General features: G+C 40.8%; 1 protein-coding gene across 1 annotated transcript; it reads right to left on the bottom strand.

The window, feature by feature from the left end:
* Positions 1 to 1,035: 1,035 nt before the first annotated feature.
* On the bottom strand, positions 1,036 to 18,395 carry slc35e1 (solute carrier family 35 member E1). The gene is made up of 6 exons (XM_021569587.2): positions 17,776 to 18,395; positions 16,223 to 16,293; positions 15,486 to 15,623; positions 14,556 to 14,681; positions 9,846 to 10,091; positions 1,036 to 4,032 (listed from the first exon to the last, which is right to left on the bottom strand). The coding sequence occupies exons 1-6, from the start codon at positions 18,101 to 18,103 to the stop codon at positions 3,796 to 3,798; spliced, it is 1,146 nt and encodes a 381-aa protein (XP_021425262.1). The 5' UTR covers positions 18,104 to 18,395; the 3' UTR covers positions 1,036 to 3,795.
* Positions 18,396 to 18,973: the final 578 nt, after the last annotated feature.

Below are 18,973 nucleotides of genomic sequence, written 5' to 3'. Positions count from 1 at the left end.
TTGGAACCAACATGGAACAGATGTTGAATTGACGTCTGTGTCCAGTGGGATGAGACCAGGCTGGATTTCCACACATTTTTCTCCTCTAAAACTTTGATTGGACTGAATTCGAAACACTGTGCAGCAGCTATGCATCTCAGGAGTGAAGTTACTCAACAACAAATCTGGCTTTTTGAACTTTTGTCATGGAGGTTGTGGGAGTATGCCTCATCCCCTGGGAGATGACTAGTTCTCCTGGGTTGTGTTCCTGTTGTCCACCCTTTCACCCAGAAGTGTTCACTTCCTATCATGCTTTATGGACTAGATTACAAAAGTGTTAAATATCAATTAAAAGTATAAGACTGGTGAAAGCAGCTGGAGACTTTCCACCCGTTCCTTTTAAATCCAAGAGGGGAAATTTACCGGTGCATACTTTGTGAGAAGGGTAAAGTGGAACAGCAGCCACAAGTCTTTGTGTAATAGTTACTAGATAAATGTAAGGGGGAAGTTTCCATCTCTCCATTACATAGCCCTACCAGCCTCCATGGCACTGTAAACATTAGATAGGTGTAGCAATATGGTGAAAATGGATAGGTGTAGCTACAAAATGGATACAAAGCTACATTTCCACTTACAGGCTCTTGTGGTTGGTGGTTGGTAGTTAATTCCACCAATACAAAGTCCTATTGTTCTCATCCAAGCAAGAATCAAATACCCATACCATGCCTGAAAGTTAGATATGGAGGGGAAATATTATTAACTTGTTAAAAGTCTATTCTTATTCTTGACACAAGAGGGAGCACTTGCTTTGTTTTTTAAATTATTTTATTTAACTAGGCGAATTACAGTTAGTGTGATATGTTACAAATTACAGTTGGCAATTGGATAGGCTGAAGCGTTTAGTTTAAATTCATACTAGTCCAAATAAACAATTGAAAACAATGCATTGAACAGATGATCATCATTAGAATTGTCAATAGTAATAGATGACTCACCTTCATCCTTTACCAATGTAAGCACCCACCTGTCCAAAGTCAAATAAATGTTTACTATGCATTCAATGTACAGCACACCTTTATCAAGAAAATTAAATCATACATTCATTTCACAATGCATTTATTTTTTTAGACATTTAAAAATAGTATTTACTAAACGTAAGCAGACAACACTGTGCATGGTTGCACTTATGTATACTTTTCTGTACCTAGACACCATAAATAAAAATCTATAAACATTGGTTCAGTAAAAATTCAGTTCAAGATTATTTAAAACACAAAAAATTGCATTTATACAACTTTTACAAAGCAAACCCCACATTCCAAATGTACATTCCAGTAAATAACCTCATAGCAAATACCGTCCCAGAACTAACAAAGTTTCTCTAAATTCTCATGTTCTAAGTGTTATCCATTAGCTTACTGTATAGACAAATTAGGCTTTACGTTAAATTAAACATATACATAATGCACATCAGAATTCATCACTCCATGCTACTGGGTCAAAAAATTAGAGTAAAAAAAAGAATCCTTGTGATGCACTTTGAGCCAGGTAGCGCCTTCCATTTGGCACCTTGCGTAAGGATGTGACAAACTCGACCATAGATTTAAGAAGAGACCGTGAGACATTTGAACAGAATGACATACAATAATACAAAATAAGTAACAAAATAATAAGGTGGGATCCAAGCTGATTTACCACAGCTCTTCATAACATCTTATGTTAAAGGTGACAGAAAAATGATTTAGTAGAATCCAAATTGTGGCTCCAACATTTGATATTCCTTCCACAAATAAAACATTTGTTATCCAATTACAGATTTCTACAAATTGTTTTCTCTGTAAAGAAGATTCAAAAGACAATGATAGGACAAAGTCAAGTCAAAACTCATGAGGACATGCAGAGAACAGGCATAAGTGACCGTCAAATGTATTCAAATCCCCATAGCCTAATCACCACGCCAGTATGAATTTCATTACGTAAACAGACCAAACCTGCCGAACTAAATGATATGGAAGTTTCACTAAATGGACTATGATAAGCTTGGAACTACCTGAGAATTCCACACAAGCTCACACACAAGAGTTCCTTAAATGTGTAAATACACATGGATCCTCTGTGCAGTCTTCCATAACTATACATCATATACCATAGGGGAATATTCAAATACATTATTTGAATTTATGGTAAACAGCGAAATTGCTTTTTCAAAATCTCAGCATGTAGTTTGTTGCCGGCCAGTTGCTGAACATGCAATAAAATCAGATTAGATCCAACTTTCCTGCCGTTAAGAAACGGCAAAGAAATTCTCCACTTAAAATGCTTGAATGTGCTGTAGCAAATTGAAACACGCAAACTCAAATAAAAAAGTTGGACTAGAAGAATATTCCTTTTATAGTCAACAAGGATAACATTTTGCTAGAGTGTCACACAAGTTAGTTAGTCTCCGTCACATCTTTCATTGATTTGCAAAGTAAATAACCAGTTCAGGTGCGTCACACCAGCTTTGAAAAACAGCTATTGTTCCCTGTAGGCTAAATTACTTGCATGCAGGGGGAAATACTACTCCTTAATCAGAACATGATTGTAAGTGTGAATATTAAGAACAAAATGACAAACAGGCAAAAGAAGAGGAGTCTGACACTTAAGCCTGATCCAGTAAGTCTGCCAATCCTGACCCTTCTACCGACATATTACACAGCTATTACTAGATCAGATACAAATTGATTAAGTGGCCGATATGTAAATATGGAACAAAATGAATGAAAAAATATATGTTTTTGTCACATACACTGGATAGAGCAGTAAAATGTGTTGTTTCACATTAACCTCCAGAGGTACTACTATGGCTGACAAGGGCCTTGTTCAAGGACACAGACATATTTTTCCCCTTTTCGGATTGGGTATTCAAACCAGGAACCTTTCTGTACCTACAACCGATTATATACATTTTCATTCCTCCATCACTAGTAAAAGACAAACCAGAAAATGTCATAAGGGCAAACGGTTTTACATGTATAGGACAAATGTTGCCAATCTCTGCAAAACATTTATGTAAAATGTTCATGCCTTCTGTGATAAAATTGGGGTCAATGTAACCTTGAGGACAAGCCTGATTCACAAGGCATTATGGGCATGGTAAACATTTCATGGTCTTTAACTGTATATCAAAGTTGTGAACTATTTATTTTTGAACTACGCTATTGTAGCTACAGTAACAATTATTCCCATGTTAGCGAACTCCCACAGAAAAAAAGAATAAGAACATCTCTTCCTTAGCAAGCAAACAAAAAACAAACAGATAGTTCACTACAAAATCTAAATTTGTCAAACGAGTCCATGTTCCAAGCCATCTGTTTTGTAGATCCAGTGGTATGCATCAATCCAAAATTAACTGGAAAGATTGACACTATCTGCAACAGTTGACGAAGGACAAGGTTGGAAGTGGACAACATTTGGGGTCTGAAAACATCTGACAAACTTTGATTTTGACTTAACTATCCCTTTTTAAGTGTTCATATCAAAATAAATACAACACAAGGAGGTGAAGAGAATATGTTAAAGAACATGTTTGGGACAAAACGCTAGCCAAAACGCTGGCCAAAACGCTAGCCAAAACGCTGGCCAAAACGCTGGCCAAAACGCTGGCCAAAACGCTGGCCAAAACGCTAGCCAAAACGCTGGCCAAAACGCTGGCCAACTCATGACTGATACTTCCCTCTCCGCCAATACGACAGCACTTGCCTTTCTTTTTGTTAGAGGTGGTTTAAGAATTCTGCTGGAAACAAATACAATATGTCCATGGAGAAATCCACCAGCCTAAACCACATACTGGTGGTTGGAGGCACCATAGTTCATTGTGTAGGCCTGCCGGCTGTACTGGAAGTGGTCGGTCAACACGTTGCTTCGACCATACTGAATGTCTGAGCCTTGGGAGAAAGGCACTGAACCATTGGGCTGCGTCTTGTCCAGTCCCAAATTGTCAAAGGACATCATGTCCTGCTTGGAGGAAGGCAGCAGCTTTTTCTTAGCTTCCTTGTTTGCGTCATATTTCGCCTGTTGGCATTGAAGAGAAGGGAATAGCTTAGTGTAGCACATAACAAAGGATAACAAAAAAAAACACATTTTTTGTAAATTACTGTGTGATTTCCCAAAGTTAAATGTGGTATGTAAACTTTCCACAGTGAGTGGGGGTGGGTTTCAGAGCACGTGAGCACTGTGCAGCGTGAGCCATGTCTACCACATGGCCTCACATGTGAGTCCTTAAAGAGATGTGTGGGGCTAAAGCTTAAGAGTGTGTGAACGACACTGAACGGGAGTAGACAAAGAAGAGCTCTCGAGTAGGTGTACCAAAACATTCAAGGGCCATTTTCTACAGTTGGGTTACAAGTTTAACAACTTCCAAAGCAGAATTAATTTCATATTGTTCTTCAACTGCAGTGTATGATATGCCATTTTCTAGCTCTGAGTCTAAACTTTTATTCAATGTAAAAAATAAAAAACTTGAGGCAGTCACATTTGACATTTTACTCATTTAGCAGACGCTCTTATCCAGAGCAATTTACTATTAGTGCATTCATCTTAAGACAGCAAGGTGAGTCAACCACAAAAACACAGTCGTAGTAAGTACATTGTTCCTCAATAAAGAAGTTATCAGCAAAGTAGGAAAAGACAAGTGCAAGGATATGTTCTTATTATATGTGGTTGTCTCATCTCGCTATCTTAAGATGAATATATGTTGCTCTGGATAAGAGTGTCTGCCAAATTCTAAAAATGGGAAAATATCTTTACGGCTCCCATTGGAGCTACAGTTGAAGATGGAAGTCTACAGTCGTGGCCAAAAGTTTTGAGAATCACACAAATATTAATTTCCACAAAGTTTGCTGCTTCAGTGTCTTTAGATATTTTTGTCAGATATACTATGGAATACTGAAGTATAATTACAAGCATTTTATAAGTGTCAAAGGCTATTATTGACAATTACATGAAGTTGATGCAGAGTCAATATTTGCAGTATTGACCCTTTTTCAAGACCTCTGCAATCCGCCCTGGCATGCTGTCAATTCACTTCTGGGCCACATCCTGACTGATGACAGCCCATTCTTGCATAATCAATGCTTGGACTTTGTCAGAATTTGTGGGGTTTTGTTTGTCCACCCGCCTCTTGATGATTGAGCACACGTTCTCAATGGGATTAAGGTCTGGGGAGTTTCCTGGCCATGGCCCCAAAATATCAATGTTTTGTTCCCTGGCCACTTAGTTATCACTTTTGCCTTATGGCAAGGAGCTCCATCATGCTGGAAAAGGAATTGTTCGTCACCAAACTGTTCCTGGATGGTTGGGAGAAGTTGCTCTCAGAGGATGTGTTGGTACCATTCTTTATTCATGGCTGTGTTCTTAGGCAAAATTATGAGTGAACCCACTCCCTTGGCCAAGAGGCAACCCCACACATGAATGGTCTCAGGATGCTTTACTGTTGGCATGACACGGGACTGATGGTAGTGCTCACCTTGTCTTCTCCGGACAAGCTTTTTTTCCGGATGCCCCAAACAATCAGAAAGGCGATTCAGAGAAAATTACTTTACCCCAGTGCTCAGCAGTCCAATGCATGTACCTTTTGCAGAATATCAGTCTGTCCCTGATGTTTTTCCTGGAGAGAAGTGGCTTCTTTGCTGCCCTTCTTGACACCAGGCCATCCTCTTCGCCTCACTGAGCATGCAGATGCACTCACACCTGCCTGCTGCCATTCCTGAGCAAGCTCTGTACTGGTGGTGCCCCGATCCCGCAGATGAATCAACTTTAGGAGATGGTCCTGGCACTTGCTGGACTTTCTTGGGCACCCTGAAGCCTTCTTCACAACAATTGAACCACTCTCCTTGAAGTTCTTCATGATCTGATAAATGGTTGATTTAGGTGCAATCTTACTGGCAGCAATATCCTTGCCTGTGAAGCCCTTTTTGTGCAAAGCAATGATGATGATGGCACGTGTTTCCTTGCAGGTAACCATGGTTGACAGAGGAAGAACAATGATTCCAAGCACCACCTTCCTTTTGAAGCTTCCAGTCTGTTATTCAAACTCAATCAGCATGACAGAGTGATCTCCAGCCATGTCCTCGTCAACACTCACACCTGTGTTAACGAGAGAATCACTGACATGTCGTCAGCTGGTCCTTTTGTGGCAGCGCTGAAATGCAGTGGAAATGTTTTTTGCGATTCAGTTCACTTGCACGGCAAAGAGGGACTTTGCAATGAATTGCAATTCATCTGATCACTCTTCACAACATTCTGGAGTATATGCAAATTGCCATCATACAAACTGAGGCAGCAGACTTTGGAAATTAATATGTCATTCTCAACTTTTGGCCACAACTGTACATATACAGTGCCTTGCGAAAGTATTCGGCCCCCTTGAACTTTGCGACCTTTTGCCACATTTCAGGCTTCAAACAAAGATATAAAACTGTATTTTTTTGTGAAGAATCAACAACAAGTGGGACACAATCATGAAGTGGAACGACATTTATTGGATATTTCAAACTTTTTTAACAAATCAAAAACTGAAATTGTGCGTGCAAAATTATTCAGCCCCTTTACTTTCAGTGCAGCAAACTGATAAATATAAATATAATAAATACAATCCACCTGTGTGTAATCAAGTCTCCGTATAAATGCACCTGCACTGTGATAGTCTCAGAGGTCCGTTAAAAGCGCAGAGAGCATCATGAAGAACAAGGAACACACCAGGCAGGTCCGAGATACTGTTGTGAAGAAGTTTAAAGCCGGATTTGGATACAAAAAGATTTCCCAAGCTTTAAACATCCCAAGGAGCACTGTGCAAGCGATAATATTGAAATGGAAGGAGTATCAGACCACTGCAAATCTACCAAGACCTGGCCGTCCCTCTAAACTTTCAGCTCAAACAAGGAGAAGACTGATCAGAGATGCAGCCAAGAGGCCCATGATCACTCTGGATGAACTGCAGAGATCTACAGCTGAGGTGGGAGACTCTGTCCATAGGACAACAATCAGTCGTATATTGCACAAATCTGGCCTTTATGGAAGAGTGGCAAGAAGAAAGCCATTTCTTAAAGATATCCATAAAAAGTGTTGTTTAAAGTTTGCCACAAGCCACCTGGGAGACACACCAAACATGTGGAAGAAGGTGCTCTGGTCAGATGAAACCAAAATGGAACTTTTTGGCAACAATGCAAAATGTTATGTTTGGCGTAAAAGCAACACAGCTCATCACCCTGAACACACCATCCCCACTGTCAAACATGGTGGTGGCAGCTTTTCTTCAGCAGGGACAGGGAAGATGGTTAAAATTGATGGGAAGATGGATGGAGCCAAATACAGGACCATTCTGGAAGAAAACCTGATGGAGTCTGCAAAAGACCTGAGACTGGGACGGAGATTTGTCTTCCAACAAGACAATGATCCAAAACATAAAGCAAAATCTACAATGGAATGGTTCAAAAATAAATATATCCAGGTGTTAGAATGGCCAAGTCAAAGTCCAGACCTGAATCCAATCGAGAATCTGTGGAAAGAACTGAAAACTGCTGTTCACAAATGCTCTCCATCCAACCTCACTGAGCTCGAGCTGTTTTGCAAGGAGGAATGGGAAAACATTTCAGTCTCTCGATGTGCAAAACTGATAGAGACATACCCCAAGCGACTTACAGCTGTAATCGCAGCAAAAGGTGGCGCTACAAAGTATTAACTTAAGGGGGCTGAATAATTTTGCACGCCCAATTTTTCAGTTTTTGATTTGTTAAAAAAGTTTGAAATATCCAATAAATGTTGTTCCACTTCATGATTGTGTCCCACTTGTTGTTGATTCTTCACAAAAAAATACAGTTTTATATCTTTATGTTTGAAGCCTGAAATGTGGCAAAAGGTCGCAAAGTTCAAGGGGGCCGAATACTTTCGCAAGGCACTGTACCTTAGTCAAATACATTTAAAGTCAGTTTCACAATTCCTGACATTTAATCCTAGTAAAAATTCCCTTTCTTAGGTCAGTTAGGATCACCACTTAATTTTAAGAATGTGAAATGTCAGAATAAAAGTAGAGAGAACGATTTATTTCAGCTTTTATTTCTTTCATCGCATTCCCAGTGGGTCAGAAGTTTACTTACACTCAATTAATATTTGGTAGCATTGCCTTTAAATTGTTTTAACTTGGGTCAAACGTTCCAGGTAGCCTTTCACAAGCTTCCCACAATAAGTTGGGTGAATTTTTGTCAGAAGCTGGTGTAACTGAGTCAGGTTTGCAGGCCTCCTTGCTCACACACGCTTTTTCAGTTCTGCCCACAGAGGATTGAGGTCAGGGCTTTGTGATGGCCACTCCAATACCTTGACTTTGTTGTCCTTAAGCCATTTTGCAAGCTTGGGGTCATTGTCCATTTGGAAGACCCATTTACGACCAAGCTTTAACTTCCTGACTGATGTCTTGAGATGTTGCTTCAATATATCCACAACTTTCCTCCCTCGTGACGCCATCTATTTTGTTAAGTGCACCAGTCCCTCCTGCAGCAAAGCACCCCCACAACATGCTGCTGCCACCCCCAGGCTTCACGGTTGGGATGGTGTTCTTCGGCTTGCAAGCCTGCCCCTTTTCCTCCAAATGTAACGATGGTCATTATGGCCAAACAGTTCTATTTTTGTTTCATCAGACCAGAGGACATTTCTCCAAAAAGTATGATCTTTGTCCCCATGTGTAGTTGCAAACCGTAGTCTGGCTTTTTTTATGCCGGTTTTGGAGCAGTAGTTTTGTCCTTGCTGAGCGGCCATTCAGGTTATGTCGATATAGGACTCATTTTACTGTGGATATTGATAATTCGGTACCCGTTTCCTCCAGCATCTTCACAAGGTCCTTTGCTGTTGTTCTGGGATTGATTTGCACTTTTCACACCAAAGTACATTCATCTCTAGGAGACAGAATGCGTCTCCTCCTCAGCGGTATGACGGCTGCGTGGTCCCATGGTGTTTATACTTGCGTACTGTTGTTTGTACAGATGAACGTGGTACCTTCAGGCTTATGGAAATTGCTCCCAAGGATGAACCAGACTTGTGGAGGTCTACAATGTTTTTTCTGAGGTCTTGGATGATTTCTTTTGATTTTCCCATGATGTCAAGCAAAGAGGCACTCAGTTTGAAGGTAGGCCTTGAAATTCATCCACAGGTACATCTCCAATTGACTCAAATAATGTCAATTAGCCTATCAGAAGCTTCTAAAGCCATGACATCATTTTCCAAGCTGTTTAAAGGCACAGTCAACTTAGTGTATGTAAACTTCTGACCCACTGGAATTGTGATACAGTGAATTATATGTGAAATAATCTTTCTGTAAACAATTGTTGGAAAAATTACTTTTGTTATGCACAAAGTAGATGTCCTAACCGACTTAACTATAGTTTGTTAACAAGAAAATTGTGGAGTGGTTGAAAAACAAGTTTTAATGACTCCAACATAAGTGTATGTAAACTTCCGACTTCAACTGTATATTATACACCTGCATGCTGAATGCTGAGTTTGATATAATTGTTAATCTATTTCATGAACTAAGTTGAATTAGTTGTTGGTGGCCAAAGTGTTGGAAAATTTCAGATGTCTTATTTAAAATACTATTTCAAGAGATTATGTTTTAGACGTTTTCGAAAGATGGACAAGAGTCCTTCACACTCGCATTTCTCTTTTTTCTTACTAGCACTGATTTAGCAAACAGTGAATATTATAAGGTTGAACTTGCAATAATTGTGAAAGTGGTTGTTTTACACATTTTAGTTGAATGCAGTGATTGTAATGACTGGATAACAGCGTCTGCTAAATAACTAAAACGTAAATGTAAGCATGTCAAAGAGACTCACCTTGTTGTACAGGAAGACGCCCACTATTGCCGTCATCATGCCCATGATGTTGGTGGAGCTGACGGGGTTGCGTAGCATTAGGAGCGATATGCTGATGACCATGATCCTCTTGGTGGCGTTGGCCACGGCGTAGCTCAGCGGGCTGATCAGGTTGAGGACACTGAAGGCGATGACATTCTGGGCAAAGTTACAGAAGCCGCTGACCAGGAGGAGGAGAAAAGTGCCTGTCCATTCAGACATGCCCGTCTGGAGGGGTTATGCAGAAGAGGGAGAGAGAGGGGGAGTGATTACTTGGATATTTGGAGAGAACAATGGATTTAGTCACGACTTTCTAGGAAAAGAGAACGTATCCAGGTTGTGGTCTCAATGGTACAATTGAATAAAAGGCAACCGGATACTAAAGATTTTGGGGTGTGGAGGTTAATTTAGTATTACTTATTTTTTTATTTCACCAGGTAGGTCAGTTGAAAACAAGTTCTCATTTACAACTGTGACCTGGCCAAGATAAAGCAAAGCAGTGCGACAAACAACAGTGTTACACCTGGACTAAACAAACATACAGTCAATAATACAATAGAGAAAAAGTATATATACAGTATGTGCAAATGAGGTAAGATAAGGGAGGTAGGCAATAAATAGGCCATAGTGGCAAAATAATTACAATTTAGTTATTAACCTGTAGTGTGTAGGGGGCAGTATTTTGATGTATGGATGAAAAACGTACCCAAATGAAACTGCCTATTTCTCAGGCCCAGAATCTAGAATATGCATATAATTGTCAAATTAGGATAGAAAACACTAAAGTTTCCAAAACTGTCAAAATATTGTCTGTGAGTATAACAGAACTGATATTGCAGGCGAAAACCTGAAGAAAATCCAACCAGGAAGTGCTGTTTTTCCTGAAACCTCTGTTCCATTGCATGCCTTCCCTCCATTTAAAAGGGATATCAACCAGATTAATTTTCTTATGGCTTCCACATAGTGGAACAGTCTTTAGACATAGTTTCAGGCTTTTATTTTGAAAAATGAGCGAGAAAGATCACATCGAGTCATTGGATGGCTGGGTGCCAGCAGCATTTTGCATGCACAACAGAGTGGAGCAGACATTTTCTCTCTCTCTCCTATTGAAGAAGCTATCGTCCCGGTTGAAATATTATAGATTATATATTGTAAAAACAACCTGAGGATTGATTATAAAAACACTTGACATGTTTCTACGAACTTTACGGATACTAGTTGGAATTTGTTTCTGCCCGGTCGTGACCGCTGGAGCCTGTGGATTTCTGAACATAACGCGCCAACCAAATGGAGGTATTTTGGATATAAAAATAATCTTTATGGAACAAAAGGAACATTTATTGTGTAACTGGGTGTCTCGTGAGTGCAAACATCCGAAGACCAAAGGTAAGCGTTTCATTTTTATTGCTTTTCTGACTTTCGTGACCAATCTACTTGGCTGCTAGCTGTTTGTAATGTTTTGTCTGCTGAGAGAGATGTTCTTACATAAACGCTTGGTATGCTTTCGCCGAAAAGCTTTTTTGAAATCTGACATGCCAGGTGGATTAACAACAAGCTAAGCTGTATTTTGCTATATTGCACTTGTGATTTCATGAAAATTAAAAAATGTTAGTAATTTAAATTTGGCGCTCTGCAATTCAGTGGATGTTGACGAAAATGATCCTGCTAACAGGATGGGTGCATCAAGAAGTTAAACACTGGAGTGATAGATGTGCAAAAGACGAATGTGCAAGTAGAGATACTGGGGTGCAAAAGAGCAAAAAAAAAATAACAGTATGGGGATGAGGAAGTTGGATGTTCTATTTACAGATGGGCTACATACAGGTGCAGTGATCTGTGAGCTGCTCTGACAGCTGGTGCTTAAAGACAGTGAGGGAGACATGGGTCTCCAGCTTCAGTGATTTTTGCAATTCGTTCCAGTCATTGGGGGCAGAGAACTGGAAGGAAAGGCGGCCTAAGGAGGAATTGGCTTTGGGGGGGACCAGTGAAATATACCTGCTGTAGCGCGTGCTACAGGTGGGTGCTGCTATGGTGACCAGCGAGCTGAGATAAGGGGGGACTTTACCTAGCAAGGACTTATAGATGACCTGGAGCCAGTGGGTTTGGCGACGAATATGAAGCGAGGGCCAGCCAACGAGATCATCCAGGTTGCAGTGGTGGGTTGTATATGGGGCTTTGGTGACAAAACGGATGGCACTGTGATAGTAAATTGGGTGCAGTCTGAGTAGGGTAATGGAGGCTATTTTTCAAATGACTTCGCCGAAGTCAAGGATCGGTAGGATAGTCAGTTTTACGAGGGTATGTTTGGCAGCATGAGTGAAGAATGCTTTGTTGCGAAATAGGAAGCCGATTCTAGATTTAATGTCTCTCTAGAGACATCAATTAAACCAGGTGAGGTCACCACATGTGTGGGGGGTAGGACAAGAGGGATAGCTGAGGCATTTTGAGCAGGGCTGGAGGCTCTACAGTGAAACAAGACAATAATCACTAACCAAAACAGCAATGGACAAGGCATATTGACATTAGGGAGAGGCATGCGTAGCCGAGTGATTATAGGGTCCAATGAGTAGCTGGACGGGCTGGAGACAGGGCGATCCAGACAGCTAGCGGGCCAGGGCTAGCAGAAGGGCCTTAGAGGGACGTCGTGACGGAAGAAGTCAGTTGTTGTAGCCCCCTCTTGCGGTTACGTCGGTAGACCAGTCGTGCTGGATCAGCAGGTGTCTGTATAGTAAAAGGGTCTAGGCCAATTGGCAAAATAGGAATAGTAGCCCAAGAAATTGACTGATGGGCCACTACAGCTAACAGTCCGGTATGCTCTAGATTAGAGGTCGACCGATTATAATTTTTCAGCGCCGATACCGATTACTGGAGGACCATTTAAAAAATATATATATATATATTTGTAATAATGACAATTACAACAATACTGAATGAACACTTATTTTAACTTAATATAATACGTCAATAAAATCAATTTAGCCTCAAGTAAATAATGAAACATGTTCAATTTGGTTTAAATGATGCAAAAACAAAGTGTTGGAGAAGAAAGTAAAAGCGCAATATGTGCTATGTAAGAAAGCTAACGTTTCAGTTCCTTGCTCAGAACATATGAAAGCTGGTGGTTCCTTTTAACATGAGTCTTCATGAGTGATTCCCAGGTAAGAAGATTTAGGTTGTAGTTATTATAGGAATTATAGGACTATTTTCCTATATACCATTTGTATTTCATTAACCTTTGACTATTGGATGTTCTTATAGGCACTTCAGTATTGCAAGTGTAACAGTATAGCTTCCGTCCCTCTCCTCGCTCCTCCCTGGGCTCGAACCAGGAACAGAACGACAACAGCCACCCTCGAAGCAGCGTTACCTATGCAGAGCAAGGGAAACAACCACTGCAAGGCTCAGAGCGAGTGACGTTTGAAACGCTATTAGCGCGCGCTAACTAGCTAGCCATTTCACTTCGGTTACACCAGCCTCATCTCGGGAGTTGATAGGTTTGAAGTCATAAACAGTGCAATGCTTGACGCACAACAAAGAGCTGCTGGCAAAATGCACTAAAGTACTGTTTGAATTAATGTTTACGCGCCTGCTTCTGCCTATCATCGCTCAGTCAGATTATATGCAACGCAAGACACATATCATCAACCATGTGTAGTTAACTAGTGATTATGATTGTTTTTTATAAATTAAGTTTAATGCTAGCTAGCAACTTGGCTTACTGCATTCGCGTAACTGCTTGTGGAGTGCAACGAGAGAGAGGCAGGTCGTTATTGCGTTAGACCAGTTAACTGTAAGATTGCAAGATTGAATCCCCCGAGCTGACAAGGTGTAAATCTATCGTTCTGCCCCTGAACGAGGCAGTTAACCCACCGTTCCTAGGCCATCATTGAAAATAAGAATGTGTTCTTAGCTGACTTGCCTAGTTAAAGGTATAAAAAATGTTTTTAAAAATTAAAAAAAAATAATAATTTTAATCGGCGCCCAAAAATACAGATTTCCGATTGTTATGAAAACTTGAAATAGGCCCTAATTAATCGGTCGACCTACTCTAGATAGCTAGCGGGCAGCGGCTAGCAGATGGACATTCAGGGGACGTCACGACGAAGGAGCCAGTTGAAAAAAAAACTCGGACGGATTACATCAGTAGTCATGGATCGGCGGGGCTCCGTATCGGCAATAAAAAGGGTCCAGGCCAATTGGCAAAATAGATATTGTAGCCCAAGGAGTGGCTGATGGTCCTCTTCAGCTAGCCAGGAGATGGGCTTAGCATAGGCTAGCTCCAGGCTAGCAAGTGGATAATAAAAGTATGGTACATAATGTGGAAAAAATGTTCATAGTACATACCAGAGGAGGCTGGTAGGAGGAGCTATAAGAGGACGGGCTCATTGGAATGGAATAGAGTCAAACGTATGTTTGACTCCGTTCCAATATTCCCTTCCAGCCATTACAATGAGTCCGTCCTCCTATAGCTCCTCTCACCAGCCTCCTCTGGTACCCAGTGTATGACATTCCTGTGGACTTGTGTATGTTAAATATATCATATGTATGGCACACACACACACTACCAGTAGATGAAACACTATCATATAAGCTCATAAGCCGGACAACAAAAGATCACATTATTTGACGTGTAACATACATGAACCTGCGCATACACTTGACAAAACTGAAGCACGTATTATTTAAACTCACAAAATCCCCCTCAACCAAGAATGAGGAGAGGTCCACCAGAACCCACGTAGGCACCATGAAGAAAACAGCATTGAAGCCCAGTATGTTGAGAAGTCTCAGGTGGTGGATCCTCGTGTCCCGCAGCACCTAAAAAGCAATGAATATTAATTCATAGCTTTGTCATTTCTTAGGCCAGCCATTTCAGAAAACTGTTGTGTGTTTACCTTGGAAATCAGTGGGCAGCAAAATACATCAAGGTTACGCAAAGACACATTGTTATAAATTGAGAGGGCACAAATTCCTTGTTCGTTGAATGCTTTGGTTTTCTTCATCAACAGCATGATAGACAGGTAATGAAATCACAGTTGGTAATCAACAAGACATGGTTGTTAAACTCTTAACACTACAAATCATTACACAATAATGTAACAGCAGGGTTAGTAATATCAAAAGTAATTCTACCACTTGTCAGTTTTCATAAAACAGCATTTAACCAAGTAATAATGTCCAATGGAGGAAATATGTTTTCCTCAAATATTGGTTGAAGGGAGGCCACATCAGCATAGTATAGGACACTACCCATACTGCACATCGACAGTATGTAAAGAACAAATACATTGAAAAGATTCACAAGGCTTCACACTCATAGGCCTTGCCCTTGAGTTTTCCTTTCGGGTGTTTTCATGTTTAGTATGAGTGCCGTCTACTATATCTGCACTTGAATATTGCAAGGAATGCTTTTACAGTGTGAATGATCCATTCCTTCAATGGCAATACAGTATTCTATTAAATAAAACAGCTTGAGTTCATTCTCCAACCATTACCCAAACACATAAGTCATTTAAATGTCCACCAAAGTTCAAAATGTGTTCTCCGGCTATACTTTTATCCATCATCTAACAACACATAAATAACAGTATTTTTGAAAAGGTGCAGACTGGTAAGATGTACCTTTTTGGAGAAGATGTTTTGCAGAGAGAAGCAGAGTGTGGCAGCCAGGGCACTGACTAACCCAGATACATCAAAGGACATTTCTGTCATCGTGGCCAGAAGCACTCCTCCGATGATGGGGATGAGAGATACGTACACCTGAGACAGGCACAAGACAGGAGTGCAAAAGAGAAAGGGTTATACTTTATTTGGGTAGTCCAGATTTTCCATCTGTAGATGCTATACAGATTGATAAATATCAACAAACAATCTGTTGATAAGCAACTGCTTGCTAAGGTTACGGTTAAGGTACTTTTAGAATAAGAGTTAAGGTTAGGGCTAGGGTTAAGGTCATGGTTAGTAGATAGTCTGTAGAGCATCTACAGATGGACTATCCAAATAAAGTGTTACTAGGCCAAAGTCAGCAGGATATTTCTAATCATGGAGTCTCAAAGTACAGTTGAAAAAAGATGGCCATCCATACACATGCAGTTGTTTTGCTCATTTGTTTTGGGACATGTCACATTTGCCCAACCTCTAAATGCCTATGACACATAAATAGCTTTGTTTTGCGGAACACTACTAAAGCCCCTGCAGTGTTAACATGAAGTAAGAAGCGGGGTACATTTTCTGTAAATGCACCTGCAAGGCTGGCAGATATATGAGCCAACATACAGGCTCATATTGTGCCATGTCACCATTGCATGGACAAAATATCTTCCAAAGCAGCTTTATGTACAATTTTCTGAGTTACTCACTTTTGTTGTTTGCTTCTCCTTCATGATAATCCTTGATAACAACACAACCCATATTGGCATTGTGGCTTTGACTGTGGGGTGAAAAGAAACAAAGAATGTCAGATTGGAAAATGGATAAAAAGATCCTGTTCAGTGCATGAATTGAGGACAATGGCTTGAGTGGAACGGGTATTGATTGGAAAGGTAAGGAGCATGACTTTTGAGATACAGTGGTTTAAAGACTTAGTTGCCCATGCAACTGTGCCTCACACCTACAGTTTAAGTTTCATTGTGTATTGTCTGTCACAGACACACCCCTGGTAAAAACAAACGTGTTACTTTGCATATTGCATCATCACGCCATAGCTTGACGTGTCAGTTAGTGAGGTGAGACAGCAATGAGTTAGTTACACTGTATGGGCGCTGACGTGGAACATTGGGTACCTAACTAATTAGGAAGTAAAGGGCATAACACATAGGGATTGACATTAAGTATTATCGGGGGGCAAGTGAACTGAGCAGTCAGGAAACAGTAATTGGGCAGGTGGAATTTAATGCAAAGATGTTCAGTACCTTAAACAGATCATTCTGGTTCCTCCCAGTTTTTTAGGTGAAAGACAAGTAATGGCATTTCCGTGTGTAAACTACTTCTACATTTTCAATCAAGTGACCATAATCTTCGGTTAACCAAGAAATACTCCTGTCTTGCCCGATGGGCTAGTGCTGTTCAGAACTCAATGCCAATCCCTGACACAGTACCTTGAAGTTCTGCTTTCTCATAGTAATGACAGCATAATTCAAATACTCATTGTGAATAATCATACTTTACACTTTCATTTTGAGGTGACAAACTGCAGTCACACACTACCCTATAGGCTGTCGCTGTAGCAGGTATTAGGCTTAGTACGCTGTAGTTGTAACCATGGACGTCATACATGACAGGCAAGAATGCATCATAAGGAGTAACACAACATAAAACCTATTGTGAGCAGAAAAACGATGGTTAACGCACAGGTTTAACAATTTACTTAATGATCAACGGAGGTCCAGCCTTACTGTTCTTTGCCACTGAATGAGACTGCGCAGCAGTCTAAGGCACTGCATCTCAGTGCTACAGACACCCTGGTTCGAATCCAGGCTGTATCACATCCGGCCGTAATTGGAGTCCCATAGGGCGCAGCACAATTGGCCCAGCGTCGTCCGGTGTAGCTCGTCATTGTAAATAATAATTTGTTCTCAACTGACTTGCCAAATTAAATAATGGTTAAATAAAAGTAACATTACAATTTTAGGCACTGGCTAGGTGGGGCCCTCCCCCAAACAAATAGGTATTCAAATAACCCAGTATGTCGCAAGCTCTTCGGTTAAACGGAACGTGGGTAATACAGTCCCATGCAAAGGAAGCCAATTCACTTAAAACTTGCCTAAATTGTCCAGCACAAGACACCAATTCATTGAAGTTGATGTTAGCAAGGTAACGCTAGCTAGCTAGCAAGCATTCCATGTTGCTAGTTAGAATACCAAGCAATGCTTCTGCGCTAGCTAGCCTAATTCGGAGTTCTTGCAATGCTTACCAGTGTGTGCGTAGGAAACCGGTACCTTCCATATACTGAAGTGGGCCGACACAGATGCGAAGTATTTTCCAAAAGCTAAAGGGATAATATACCATTTGAAGTATCTAGTTGGTATTTCTGTTTTGGGGACTCCCCATGCTCGCAGCAACGGTGGAAGGAAGACGACGATTGAGAATATATGAAAAAGCGAAACTGTGACAGGATAAGGGAACCCATTTAGAATAATTTTGTTAACTACGTTGCCTCCCGAACTAACAGTATACCAACAGAAACAGAGTAAAGCTATCCGGACCCCTTCCTTGACTGGGGGACGCTCCACCGCAGCCATCTTCCACTTCGGAGTCACCGGCGGCAGTGTGTGGCAGCAAGGCCAGCAGTGTGAGACGTGGAGAAGCTACTATGCCGCGTTCCAGACAAATCGGAAACTCGGATTCCCCGAGTTAACATTTCGGTACGTTTTTTGTAGAGCTTCCTTTTGGTTGATTCTGATAAGTTCCAAGTGGAGAAACTCGGACATTAACTTTATACAACGAGATTCCATGTCGGAAAGTTCCGAGTTGTCATGAATGCGGCAGTATGTACAATGTTGAGAAAATACTCGTAGACCGGGTTCGAGAGCATCAAAACCGTGATGTGTCGTGAGTAAATTCTTACTATCTACAAATAATAATGAGTCGTTATGTATGATACAAGGTGGTGTGTAGATCTGGCAGTCGGCTGCACTGGCCGTGCTCGTGAGGGTCAAACCGTAATGTCTCATAGGTCAAATGTGACTGATTTACAAATAATAATTAGTAGTTATTTATGATGCAAGCCCATTGTCGGCTGCAATGTCAAACAAGCCCATAGACTTCTTGCTAATTTCGTCACTTCCTGCAATCAAACCGCCTCCAAAGATGATGATCGCAGACAGTTGCACCGGTTTTGCACTACGTAGATAGAATACCGGTTATGTCAGAATTGACTTTTCGTAGCAGGTTAGGATAATTAGGTTAAGGCTAGGAAAAGGGTTAGTTAAAAAGCAAAACAAAAGTCAACTTTAGAGGTCAATATGGCAATCTGTATCCCATCATTGTGGAATGAAGGCTGAGACAATGGTTCCGTGTCACTTCATTGACTGTGCAATCGGGCACCAGATTGCTATGACTTATCCTCTTTTGTTTGTTGATATTTGTCAATACATTTCTTTAAAAAAAGA

This window comes from Oncorhynchus mykiss, chromosome 1 (genome assembly GCF_013265735.2).
Source record: "Oncorhynchus mykiss isolate Arlee chromosome 1, USDA_OmykA_1.1, whole genome shotgun sequence".
NCBI classification, from domain to species: Eukaryota; Metazoa; Chordata; class Actinopteri; order Salmoniformes; family Salmonidae; genus Oncorhynchus; species Oncorhynchus mykiss.
This window is presented reverse-complemented; position numbering and strand designations above follow the sequence as displayed.